The sequence below is a fragment of the Haliotis cracherodii genome, unplaced genomic scaffold (assembly GCF_022045235.1).
Source record: "Haliotis cracherodii isolate W230 unplaced genomic scaffold, xgHalCrac1.p SCAF_15, whole genome shotgun sequence".
Classification (NCBI taxonomy): domain Eukaryota; kingdom Metazoa; phylum Mollusca; class Gastropoda; order Lepetellida; family Haliotidae; genus Haliotis; species Haliotis cracherodii.
The window spans coordinates 14,918,143-14,932,698 of NW_027266270.1; the positions used below are offsets into that span (position 1 = coordinate 14,918,143).

At 40.9% G+C, this 14,556-nt stretch overlaps 1 protein-coding gene across 1 annotated transcript in view; it reads right to left on the minus strand.

The window, feature by feature from the left end:
- The window catches only part of LOC139461848 (uncharacterized), a 97,525-nt gene extending 85,887 nt beyond the window's left edge, over positions 1–11,638 (minus strand). The window contains exon 1 of the mRNA XM_071243325.1: positions 11,193–11,638. Coding sequence (XP_071099426.1) covers positions 11,193–11,244 — 52 coding nt within the window. The 5' untranslated portion in view covers positions 11,245–11,638. The remainder of the gene's footprint in view (positions 1–11,192) is intronic.
- Positions 11,639–14,556: the final 2,918 nt, after the last annotated feature.

A 14,556-nucleotide genomic window follows, 5' to 3' on the forward strand; every position in this document is an offset into this window, starting at 1 on the left:
TTTCTTAATTCATCCTAATTGCCATGGAAATTCCCTTTTGGCGTCTTTTGTTTCAACCTCGAAATGTGTACATATTGATATATAGTCCAAGTCGATCAGTAGTTGAGATATACATCAGTTCTAATAATGTTCACTTTGAAGCTGCATGTATGTGAGATAAGAGATTATAAATAACAAAGGTGTATTAAAATTGCACTGGTACAATTACAAATTAGTCCAGACTCTTATTATTTACAGACCGCCGTCATATGGATAGACTATTGCTGAGTGTGGCGTTAAACAACAAACAAAAACGAACGTTTCAAAACATATAACGTCTACCCATCTCCCCTACACATAAATCACAACTTGAAACAAGTATCATTAGCTCAAATGCGCAAGTGCTTCAAGGCTTTCTAATGTGAATAACACTGCACAGTAGATACTCCATTCACAATTGTCTCATTTGATTTGACTTTACTTTTCAATAGTATGCATTATTTGATCATTAAATTTTGCAGGGGTAATACAACCATTGTTAGGTGAACCGACATACAGTATGGTAGGTCGGGTACCTGTCTGATAGGCTGCATTGTTCTACCCTACATCTTCTGCCCGGACATTGCAAAATGAACTCAACTCTTATTGCATCTCTCACTGAGCATACCATTATGGTTGGTTGGTTGGTTAGTTTGTTGTTTTACGCCGCACTCAGCAATATTCCAGCTATATGACGGCGGTCTGTAAATAATCGAGTCTGGACCAGACAATCCAGTGACTGATATCATGAGTATCGATCCACGCAATTGGGATCGATGACATGCATCAACCAAGTCAGCGAGCCTAACCACCCGATCTCGTTGGTCGCCTCTAACGACAAGCATAGTAGTCTTTTACGGCAAGCATGGTTTGCTGAAGAGCTATTCTACCCCGGATCTTCACGGAGCATATTATTATGGTGCTTAAAGGTTGACATGAATGTTATCTTGGAATACAATGGATTTGTTAAAAAAATAAGTACTTTATATAAAACCTTCGTGTTCTTGGTGGCATTAAACGTAAAACGCTTACCTCATAATATTGTTGGGTCACTTGTTTTAATGTTACAAACGACCTTAAAGTTTATCTTTCACATGACCACTTGCAGCTTAGTATCTATAGTACTAGGTATCAATGTCCTCCCCCACTACGAAGTCTACAGTGTGTGAACTCAGCGAGAGGTACTCATTACGTTCAATGTGTCTCAGTCTGTGATTTGGAACAGACTTTGGAACAGGTTTCTGCAGACACAAAATCGGCCCCGCACAGGAGTTAACATCGTCTTTTCGCTTAGATCGCTTTGTGGGACGGGTCCCAGACGATTAGAAGTCCTATGCATGCAGCTAATCTGCATGCAAGGCGACCACTTGTTGTAGCACCATCAACATGCGACATCTTCTGGCCAGATGCCATTGGAATGCAGAGCGAGGAAACCGGTGGAAACTCGTGAAATGTTATCAGATGAGTCGAAATTCACGCTGCATTTTCTGGATAGTCATGTACGTGTCTTGAAGAGTCCTGGCGAACGTAAGATTACATGACGATTTGGGGGTCGGTCTGTAAATATATTGGGCGGGATCACTGAAATCCAGAATGCCACTGCATATTGTCCGCCTCGAAGTGCGGCGGGGGATATAGGAACGGAGTCCGTCCGTCCGTCCGTCCGTCCGCTTCTCAAAGAGAACAAATTTCCTCAAAATCTATTTAAGTTAGAGAAATGAAATTTTACACACTGATATTACTGGTTATGACTTGAAACGCGTGTCCTAAATTCATATTGTACAGAGTTATGGCCCTTGTTACGTGCTTTGCAACCTTGTGCATAGTATGTTCAAAGGGGACAAGTGCTCCGAGAAAACCCTGAAGTTACATGAAAGTTTGCATGCATATAAGAGATACATGCCTAGACCAAGCTAAAACACTGGTGCCGTAAATATAATTTAGTTTACGTTGTGCATAGTGGCTGCCATAGGGACACGCTTTCTCTAACTTCTGAAGTTACATGAATGGAAGTTTGCATGCTCGTCTAAATATTAAAGATATACTTTTCAAGACTGAGTTGCAAACATTGATTCGTTCTTTCTTTTTGGTTTCATTCTGTCTTTCTCACTGTATTTGTTCATCCTGTTTGCAGCGTATGCGTTTAGAAAATTGGCATTGGGATTAACCAAAGTCCTTTAATGAAGGAACAAATGTTCTAATGTTCCCCGTAGCGGGGGATAGTGATAACGATGTTTTCTTGTTCCAAACTTCACGAGTCTACAGAGATACCAAATGCATGCACTGAATGAGTTACATGTCCTTATATTTCCGATGTACTTTATACGGTTTGGTTGAGTTTCAATTTATTGTATATGGTATGTGCACACACGTAGATATAATTAATTTGGTTTCGTGTCACTAACCCCGACATATATGATATAACGCACCTGCCAGGATCAGGAAACAATAGTGTTAACAGGTAGTTCAAAGGCTGCAAGTTGGTTGCATTGTAACGTAAGCGTATGTGCCGATGGCCTACATCTATGCTGCATAAAAGATGATGATGATGATGATGATGATGATGAACGGGTATGGATACTGATGTTACTTTCTGCAACATTCCCTTGTATTTCTTAAGTAGACACGTTTGTGAACATAACCAAATTATTGGGAATATTGAGAAATATATATGCATTTACATTAATGCCAACACTGTACCAAACGTAAAAAAATGGGCCTTTCCTTGTGGTGTATCCACAATAGTATACCCGGATTCTATAATGCTTGATATTTGCAATCACGGATATAGTATCTTGAGTACGGATGCCCGGATGTATTTTGGGCCACATCGGTGGTATACGCCTCAAATCCGTCCGACGAAAACCACTCCTTTTCGTGCTGTGGTGCATAGTGCATGGGGACTTCAGGGTTTTATGATTGAGTAAGCCTTTTGCTTTCTCTAAATGTCACGACAGTCTTTAAAATATCACACAATGTACAAAGGCGTCAACAGTAATCCCCAACAAATAATTGTAAAGGTTGAAATATCACATTACCCAGGTAGGCACTCATAAAGTTCTATTTCATATGGGAAAAGGGCAATTCTAGCAAAGACGTCGGCTAAAATATATACATCAGGATAAATCGCACAAAAAATCAACGTTGTATTACGAATGTGTAACTCTACCATGACCTTTTAGAATCCTGCATTCTGATGATTCTGCCAGCGATACTGAATCCCCTTTGACCATGATTTTGCTTACCCCGAAAGAAATTATTTATCAGAAATTTCCGTTCATTTGGAAATTTCAAAAAAAGATCTTACTTCATTAACGTTGCTAACAACGTGTTGTTCCTACATTATTTACAGGTATGGAATACATTTCAGGCAGAAAACGAACAAATACTCAGGGAGCGTATTGTAATATCCAGGAACATCATGACGGGATGACTTTTGGCGCTGGACCCGTCCTGGACCCGTGAAGATTCCGGGGTATAATAAGTCTTCAGCAACCCATGCTTGCCGTAAAAGGCGACTAACGGGATCGGGTGGTCAGACTCGCTGACTTGGTTGATGCATGTCATCGATCCCAATTGGATGGATCGATGCTCATGATATCAATCACTGGATTGTCTGGTTTAGACTCGATTATTTACAGACCGCCGTCATATAGCTGGAATATTGCCGAGTGCGGCGTTAAACAACCAACCAACCAAGCAACTATCGTGTACTGTGGCGTCTTGTTTACTGCGCCACAATGCTAAGACTTCCAGTTCTGTAGAACCTTGAAATGTCATAACAGTGGTGTGTACAAATGAGAAAGCTCGCTTCTGTTTGCTTCCTTGGATGTCGGTTTGAATAGTCTTGAATTCAAACCGATCTCCACAGATCTCCGTGAAGATCCATGTAGAGAATAGGTCCTTAGCAACCCATGCTTGCTGTGAGAAGCGACAATGCTTGTCTTAGGAAGCGACTTAAGGGATCAGGTGGTCAGGCTCGCTCATTTGGTTGATGCATGTCATCGTATCCTAATTACGTAGATCGATGCTTATGATGTCGTTCACAGGATTGTCTGGTCCAGACTCGATCCTTTACTGACCTCCGTCATATAGCTGGACTATTGGTGGGTGTGGCGTTGAACAACAAAGAAATAAATAAAAACAAATTGAAATTGACTGAATGTTCTGCAATAACATCAGTGCTGTGGTTGTGGCGTCTGCTGTTACATCAAACAAATAAACATTTACCGAGACACCAAACCTTCAGGTTGTAATAAGTTAAGTGCGGCGTTAAACAACAGACAAAAAAACTTACAATACAACTGTTATTGTGTCATGCAGATAAACTAAGTATATGTTTTCAAATTTAGAAGTTTCAAAATGTGATTCCAACCTGTATGGGTTTCGAATGTAATTTACAGGTATCGAATCTAGGTTCGAAACCTTTTCACTGAAAGCACGGTAGGTTATTTCTATTCTGATGAAACGAGAGGTGACGCGCATTATTGAATGTTAAGTCATAAATATATGTACGACGCAATCAGACATAGTAGGTGACACAGCTGACTCGTTTAAAGATGCCACGAGTATGGATATCATATTAATAAAACAAATCTTTGTGGAATGATGTGAATTAACATTTTATCTTTTATTCACTGAGCGAATAAGTTCGGGACACATGGCCAAATAAATATACCATTTTACCGTTGCGCTTATTCCTTGAAGAGAAACGTATAAGATTACAAACTTTTAACATGTTTATCACTTTATCCACTTGGCGTATAAGGCAAAATAGCTGTGAAAATTATATGAGTGGATCACTAAAATCAGTGATAAAACCAGGTGTTCTTGAAAAGGGTAAACATGTCCTGCCCTCCAGGTAGCTCCCGCCACTCACAATTTACATAAAAACCAAACGCTTGTCGCCTGATGACGCATTTGATGATTTTGTTGAAACTAAAAAGATATGTCAATATTGAATTACGTGTGCTATGTGCAGAGATAAGCGCGGAGATTCTGCTGCTTATAAGTAAGGAAACGCGTTTACGCAATGAAGTCATCACACAGTCTTGTCACTCTTTCTCTTTATGCATAGATCAAAATAAGAAACAGTTGATGCAATTTCACTGGGCACCTTTTGTTCTGCTTCGGGTGGGTAAATCTGTTGTATACATGAAGTTACGCTTGGCCAGATTCCCTTGTTTTAGGTTTGCCAATCCAACCAGAAATTAGGATTCAGTAGTGTTAAGGAACAGATCAGCAATGTAACAAAGATGTTATATATGTGTGTCGGGAAATATTCCTGCAGTCTCCGCCCTTGATCCCACATTCCACAAGATTGCTCAAACGTTGTTTGATAAGGGTTACATCACCCAGGGCACCAGTAAAGATTTCAAACAGTTTTATGGTTTTCTTGGAGGACATTTCCAAATTTGACGCATCGGTGACAAATATAATGTCCGATGCAGTTGCCTATTTGGACTTTTGCCATATTTTCCCGTGTTATTTTCAGGTGAACAATTGACTTGCCTTTGTATGTGTTTGTGACGGGAGCAACCGGTGGGGCTTTATAAGTTCACATTTTCGCGAATCCCTGGTATCATCACTTTTTGATAGTGAGTCATAAACACATGCTCATGATATAGTCGGAATCGTACAATCGATTCTGCTTTCTTATGAATATGGACAGGGTTGTGTCGCTTTTATTTATTTAGAACCTAATCCTGTGTGCACTACATATACGCCAGGAGATCATCCTGAGACATGGGAAACACACCAGGAAATGACATTTGACCATGACCATCTTTATATGTACATGTTGTTCGTTTGTTGTTTAATGACGGCGGTATGTACATAAATAAGTTTGGACCAGACAATCCAGTGACTGACATTTTGAACATCGATCCACGTAATTGGGATACTATGACACGCATCAACCAAGTCAGCGAACCTGACAACCCGATCCGGTTAGTCGCCTCTTACGACAAGCATAGTCGCCTTAAATGGCAAGCATGGGTTGCTGAAAACCTATTCTACCCCGAACCTTCACGGTTCATATATGCACATGTGGTCTTATTCGCATATATGGTCTTGTTCAGTGAATATATGGCTTGTAGTTACAACATTTGATCGATCTCCCCCACAGGCAACATAAGAGACGGTCAAAAGGTAGCTGCTATTGTGACCACCCATCCTCCTCATATGTCCCTATAGTTATCAACGATATCGCCACATTGTTATTACTACTGGGTCGAAATGACAGCAGAAGCTTAAGAACCCCATGCCAACGTGGTTATATCCAAGTATTGATCAGTCACTAATACATTGTAGATGTTCTGCGTTTGCTGCCTACAGCAGTGTACACATGTGGCCATATGATCCCTACAGCAGTGTACACATGTGGCCATATGATCCCTACAGTAGCGTACACATGTGGCCATATGATCCCTACAGCAGCATATACATGTGGCCATATGATCCCTACAGCAGTGTACACATGTAGCCATATGATCCCTACAGCAGCGTACACATGTGGCCATATGATCCCTACAGCAGCGTACACATGTGGCCATATGATCCCTACAGCAGCGTTCACATGTAGCCATATGATCCCTACAACAGTGTACACATGTGGCCATATGATCCCTACAGCAGTGTACACATGTGGCCATATGATCCCTACAGCAGCGTACACATGTAGCCATATGATCCCTACAGCAGTGTACACATGTGGCCATATGATCCCTACAGCAGTGTACACATGTGGCCATATCCATGGTGCCGAAACAGTTTTTCAGGGTTGTGTAAGGATCCGCTATCATGGTTGGATTCCCATTGACTACGGTTCTATTCACACCATACAACTGCTTGTGAGTTTGCAAACTACAGTTCATGTAGCTATAGTACATGTTTACGCATGTTACTTTGGGGCTTCGTCTCACATTAAGATGACAATCCTTGTTGGGATTCCGAGTCGAAGTATGACCCCGATAACTCATGGTTATCGTAAAAACGTACTGAAATATGGACCGCCTCCATGATCTAGTGGTAGAACGTCCACCGGAGAGCGGACAGTCCAGGATTCGATCACCGGCCGCGTCATACCAAAAGACGTTAAAAGATGGTACTTGTTGTTACCCTGTCTGGCGCTCGGCATTAAGGGTTAAAACAAGGACTGGTAGGCTCGGAGTCAGTATACTGTGTCTGAGTGGGGTATTCATGTTAAACTGCGGCATGGTATCTCAGTGGGCTAGCACAATAAATCGGCATCAGTCCGGACTAGTACAAGCAGCCACACACACACACGTGCATGCACGTCGCTATACAAGTGCAATAATCTTGGACGCAATTTTAAACCCCATCCGACTTCACCTCACTAAAATAGGGTTCGGTGGTCAGGCTCTGTGGGTTATGGTCTTTTGTTGTTCGACAACAGTGTTCATCATGCTCATCAACCACTCGTTTGCCTGGACTTGACTATTTACAGATGTTATAGGTACAGATGGGCAATTGCGGCGTTAATCATCATGACATGACTAAAAGAATATTATTCAAACTGGCGTTAAACCAAGTACACTAACTCAAGTATGAGTGATACATGTATCGTGGTCGCATACGTCCGGTCATACGCCTGACTCAGAGATAGCCTCCGGGGTCTAGTGGATAAAGCGTCTGCCTGGAGAGCGGAAGGTTGGTGTTTAGATCGCGGCAGGCCGCGTTATAACAGAAGACTTAAAAATGGCACATGTTGCTGTCATTCCTGTCTCTGTATGTATTCTATATGAGTGCGAAAATATGGAATGCGACGTTAAACCCTATTTCACCACTCACATGCTTCATGATTGTAACATACGTTGATACAAACTTCATATCAGTTCTCTCTTGTCTAACAGATTGTCTCATTTGTGGTCCAGAAGCTGTTGCATCATGACATAACAATGAGTTCACGAGAACAAGTCGATAGTCCCAATGCACATTTCTGTCAAGATGGTGCTATTTTTAAACTCATTAGTTTCTATTCAATCCCTACAGGGTAGAAGAGCAGTGCAGTGTTACACCTTGTCGTAGTGGTACATACGTATAGACGGATAATGCTTCTTAAATGACGTTCATTAAACGGACATTGCGTCCAACAATGTGATCTTATTATAGGAACGCTGGAGAGTGTGAGAGCGTGATACCAATGTTGCACAAGTGGATTAATGTATGGATTGAGTTGCTTCCAATCAATAACATTGCTTGCCTTGCAACAAGAGAGTTCAATTCGTCATGTAGGTGATCATTATTTAATGTTAAGGTCAAGGTCATGAGTCTCTCATGCTTGCCGTAAAAGGCGACTGTGCTTGCCGTAAAAGGCGACTATGCTTGTCGTAAAAGGCGACTATGCTTGTCGTAAAAGGCGACTATGCTTGCCGTAAAAGGTGACTATGCTTGCCGTAAAAGGTGACTATGCTTGCCGTAAAAGGTGACTATGCTTGTCGTAAAAGGCGACTAACGGGATCGGGTGGTCAGGCTCGCTGACTTGGTTGATGTATGTCATCGATCCCAATTGCGCGGATCGATGGTCATGATATTAATCACCGGATTGCCTGGTCCAGACTCGATAATTTACAGACCGCCGTCATATAGCTGGAATATTGCTGAGTGCGGCGTAAAAAAAACAAAGAACAAACAAACAGATCAGAGGCTCAATGAGGTGTCACTGCGTTTATTTGTCTGTCGTTGAACGCTGCACTGAACAGTATTCAAGCGTCATGACGACGACCAGTAAATAATCGAGTCTGGACCAGACGAACCTGTGACTGACATTATAAGTATTGCCTCACGTCGTTGGGAAACCAAGTCGATTTTGTCGCTTTATGTGACATGCATAGTTGCAGAGGACCTGTTCTATCCCAAAGGAGACTGTTTTCCTTTTTTGCAGCCTTAACATTTACTCGTTGTTTACTTGGGTCGGAAATGTGACTAAAAGGCTTTCTAAAGGTTTCAGTATACTAGAATCACTATTATTTATTTTCTTTAAACTTTCAAATTCAAATGTTCGTTACGTTATATATGAAGAAATACCCATCAAGCTGCCTTGGTCAGTCTTGGCACGTGTTTCCTTGTCTACACAGAAGACTGATCAATCAGTAAAAACTAAAACTAAAACTGTAACGCATTATAGGGGCGGTCGGGTAGCCTAGTGGTTAAAGCGTTCGCTCGTCACGCCGAAGACCTGGGTTCGATTCCCCACATGGGTACAATGTGTGAAGCCCATTTCTGGTGTCCCCCGCCGTGATATTGCTGCAATATTGCTAAAAGCTCACTCACTCACTCACTCACTGTTACGCATTACATAATATTAGTAACAATGTCGGAATGGTAATTCGTTTGCATTCCTGGATGAAATAGTTTCACAAATGTCCAAGCTAGTCTGTATAGCTAAGTATTATCTTACTGGTATTGTGTTAAAAGGTAGTTTTCAGCCGCATAGTAAAAATCAACATTTGATTTCGGTGATGTAAAACATATGTAAATGTAATGTAAACATGGAGCCATGTTGGTTGGTTGGTTGGTTGGCTTGTTGTTTAACGCCGCATTCAGCAATATTCCAGCTAACGGACGGCGGTCAGTAAATAATCGAGTCTAAACCAGACTATCCAGTGATTAATATCATGAGTATCAATCCCCGCAATTGGGATTGATGACATGCATCAACCAAGTCAGCGAGCCTGACAACCCGATCCCGTTAGTCGCCTTTTACGACAAGCATAGTCACCTTTTACGGCAAGCATGGGTTGCTGAAGACCTATTCAACCCCGGAATCTTCACGGGTCCATGTATTTAATTACCTTGTATGAAAATAAACTGAATAAGCAGCATGACATAAAAGTCTATACCATAAATAATAGCAAAAAGGGTTATTATTCATTGGGGTTTTGTATGGAGACTAGATACATTTTCAGCTTCCATGCAAAACTAGAGTTTGTTTAATTTAAAAGTAAAAACCTAAATAGATTTTTAGAATTACACCTTGCACCTTGCCAAAATGTATTTTTGGTGGCAGATAATTTGTTTTAAACAGTCGGAAGTAGATGTATGTTTTCAAGCAATGTCTATTTTTCGATAAAATCCCATACGTTTAACATGAGCCCATGAGCAAGGTCGTAATCGGCGCAAGTCTGGGATTCGAACTGACGTCAGTGGATTCTGACACAATTTAGGATCGACTCCACGAATGAACATAGGGCATCCCATGTAGAAGCAGCTAAAATGGTTCACATAGAATTCAAGAATTCGGTATAACCCTCCACATGTTGTCCATGCATGTGACGCACAGCAGAAGAATCATGTTTGTCAGTAGTAATTAGGCGGAACTGGACTGTGAATATTACACTGTAATAGCCGTTATCTGGGCCACTGCCGACCGCGAGGAATGATTGATGTCTATAGCAGTGGCCTCAGATGGACGTTACTTTCACTCATGGTACCACATACTAATTTTAACTAAAATGGTTCTGTCTGCGATCGTCGTATGTGCCTATCTATATTTAGTGGTGAAAATCCTTTCGAGGAGCAGACAGCCTTTATGTGCACTAATATATTAGTTGGATACTTACTAAAGCAAATTCCAGAGATCACACAGTACATTAGTAGATGTTGCTATGACTTATCTTGGAAATATATTTAAAAGTTCGGACACGTATCGTGTAATAAAGTACCAAGCTTAAGATTTTTCGTGTAAAGAAACATAAGATCAAATTAAACATATATGAATAATAAAAAATACATATTTGAGGGCTGTGGGCAAACCATCTATAATTTTTAAGTATGTTTGGGGTAGCCAAGAGCTTACATCGTTTGAAAAAAGCTACAGCCACACGTGTATGCACGTAGCTATATAAGTGAAATAATCTCAAACGCAACGTTAAACCCCGTTTCACATGACACATTAACACTGACACTAGTAAGCAACGTAGAGAATAAATAATGATTAACTATGACCTCAAAGACCTATTTCCCAGTACTGGTATATCAAACACTTAAACAGTGCGCATATGCATATGAAGTTCATAAAACATTGCACACATTACTGAAAAGGGAGGTTGGTTATGTTAGTCAACCGATGACCCGGGTTCGCTTTATACATGGGTACAACACCGAGGTCCGAGGTTATTTCAAATCTCAGAAAAAACAAAAACATCACTTACCTAGGGAAGTCAGTGCAAGGCAAATAAACCATGTCAGGCACCAGTCACGCATGATGCTGGATTATCATCACAAGTTTCACAAGAGAAGTCCTGATCTTCAGCTCCGTGATAGCGAATCCTTTACTTCCTCGGAGGCTCGCATAACAACCAGAAAAATGTAATAAGATATAGTCCTGTGTCCTGTGACTTAATATACTTGCATGCGTCCTGAAGAAATGATGTTGCTTTTTTAAATGTGAACGTTTTTTATACGAATAAAAGTGTGATTTATGTTGTCAGTAATGATTTGAAAACACACTTTCTTACTTTCTTTCACAGTGTCACAGAGTGCTGTCACCGCTTACTATCGCTCTCGTAGCTTTCTCTAACAACGATAGTTCCAGGGAATCAATCCGTGGAGGCTTGATAGAAGCCTCGTCCAAAACCACGTGTCAGTGTTAGGGGACTGAGACTGTCGCACGATAGCGTCGGCCGCTGCCACATTTCGGACAGACCTCTGTAAATATTGCTGTCAGTGAATAGGAGGAATGGTCCATTCTCTGCATGGGGTAAGAGGGATCCAAGCTGATAATCTATAACAGGAAAATGAACATGTACAGCGGCGTCCAGATCAGAAGTATCTAACTCTGTGTGGGATAATATAGTTTATAGCATACACACTTAGCAAAGCTTTTCCAAATAGAGCGGTGAGAGAGAATTGATATGTACGTTGCGTTTCAACCGTTTGGATAACCACATTTGAAAATTGAACATTAGTTGGGCAGGGTACGCTCACCTTTTCTAAAACAGCTGTTAGATAGCGATTCTTAAACATAGCCGGAAACGTACAATCGACTCAGCTTCAGCAAAGATTTCTTGTGGCCATGGAATAGGTTTTGTTGCTGAGTGATAAAAGCGCAACTAAAAGGACGTGGTGTGAACTGTGAAAGATAAAAGTAAGATATTCATATGCTGTGCGACGTTATGTAGTATACATTCAAACAAGTATAATTTCAAAATTATTGTTCAAACCAAAATATTTATTCTTAGTCCTTCATTTAGGGATCACATCTGTGTGTGCTTAGAGAGTGTTTGTGTGTTTGTGTGTTTGTTGTTTGTTGTTTGAAGTCGCACTCAGAAGTCTCCGAGCTATATGACAGCGATCTGTAAATAATCGAATCTGGTCAAGACAATCAATCCATTGATTGATATCATGAGCATCGATCCTAGCAATTGCAATACGAAGACAATTAGTACTTAGTGTCGGCAGTTAAGAAGGTAATACTCAGTGTTGGCATGGGAAAGTAATACTTAGTTTCGGCAGTTGAGAAGGTAATACTAAGTGTCGGCATGGGAAAGTAATACTTAGTGTCGGCGGTTGAGAAGGTAATACTCACTGTCGGCATGTGAAAGTAATACTCGATTTCGGCAGTTAAGAAAGTAATGCTCAGTGTCGGCATGGGAAATTAATACTTAGTGTCGGCAGTTGAGAAGGTAATACTCAGTGTAGGCAGTTGAAAAAGTATAACTTAGTGTCGGCATGGGAAAGTAATACTTAGTGTCGGCAGTTGAGAAGGAAATACTAAGTGTCGGCATGGGAAAGTAATACTTAGTGTCGGCAGTTGAGAAGGTAATACTTAGTGTCGGCATGGGAAAGTAATACTTAGTGTCGGCAGTTGAGAAGGTAATACTCAGTGTAGGCAGTTGAAAAATTATTTCTTAGTGTCGGCATGGGCAAGTAATACTTAGTTTCGGGAGTTGAGAAGGTAATACTCAGTGTCGGCATGTAAAATTAATACTTAGTGTCGGCAGTTGAGAAGGTAATACTCAGTGTAGGCAGTTAAAAAAAGTAATACTTAGTTTCGGGAGTTGAGAAGGTAATACTTAGTGTCGGCATGGGAAAGTAATACTTAGTGTCGGCAGTTGAGAAGGTAATACTTAGTGTCGGCATGGGAAAGGTATACTTAGTTTCGGGAGCTCAGAAGGTAATACGGTGTCGGCATTGGAAAGAGTAACTCTCAACTGTGGGGAATGGATAACGTTGTGTTGACAGCAAGAATAGTAAAACCCATTATCGGCATTGAAGAAAATGATAATCATTGTGGACAGTGTAGAATGTAATACTCGATTTCGGCAGTAGGGAAAGTAACACTCGCTGTGTGCATTAGAGAAAGTAATTCTCAAGTGTCGGCAGAGGAAAAAGCAACAATCATTGACGGCAGTGGAGAAAGTACCACTCAGAGTGTCATTAATTGACAATCCCAGCCTTCCCGGCAGTCTGGCAATGTATCATCAAACGCTAATGTACGTTGTGGATCATATGTGACATGCTAATTCTTATCTGTAGTTACATGCAGGTTTTTTTGTGTGTGTGTGTGTTTTTACATGCACAGTTAATGAATAATAGATCCAATTATAGTAGTAATAGTATAACATTTACATAAATAGTTATGACGCTAGCTCTGCAACCAAACACAAGTGCTTATCAGAGCATACCAAGTACCGATGCGGCTGTGCTTGGATGTTACATTAATCCCTTCATTTGGTAAAAAAAAGAAGGTTTTATATATCTTTTTCTCTGCACATGTGGTAATATGGATGGCGACATGTTGGAAATTACTTGAACCGAGGGAGATGTGTCATGAAAAATATGCTTTTGCATGCAGTTGACATTTACGTATAAATGTTGAGAGCTGGGATCACTTTTTCGATCACGCCAGAATGTCTAAAGCCCCTTAAAAAATAACGAATATGTATCACAATTAGCGAGGCCGGGATTGTCAAGTGAGATTATTAAAAAAAAATCCAGAACAATCATGTAGTTGCAATGGAATAGCGCGCGTGCGTGCGTGCGTGCGTGCGTGCGTGCGTGCGTGCGTGCGTGCATGCTTGTGCAGATCAATTGTTTCTGTACAGGGCATCGAGTGGCCAAATATTGTTTCTTCCTCGGTGTGTGACCATGAAACTGAGCCCAATCATCTGACTGTACTCACACCATGAACCCCTGGCACGGTAATAGAATGAGTGGCTGTATCAAAGGGTTTTGTTGCTCTGGATGTGTAGCCTGCGGGAGAAAAGTTACTTTAACCTAAACTGTAGTTATCTCTCAGAACGTGAACCACACACACAAAGCGATCTTTACCCGCTCCCTCGCAGGTATGGACTTATTGTAGTCATATTAATGAGAGTGTGTTCAACTTGGACGTTTCCTACCGACATTTATTCAATATAACCCCATAAATGAACAGAGGTATCAGTTCTCTGAATGGAATGTATTGAATTCAGCAGTACCCTATAGAATACTATTAATAATATTTACAAGCATTGTTTATAGGTGTATTAGTAGGTGAGTTGGGTTTAACACCGCTTTTAACAGTATTCCAGT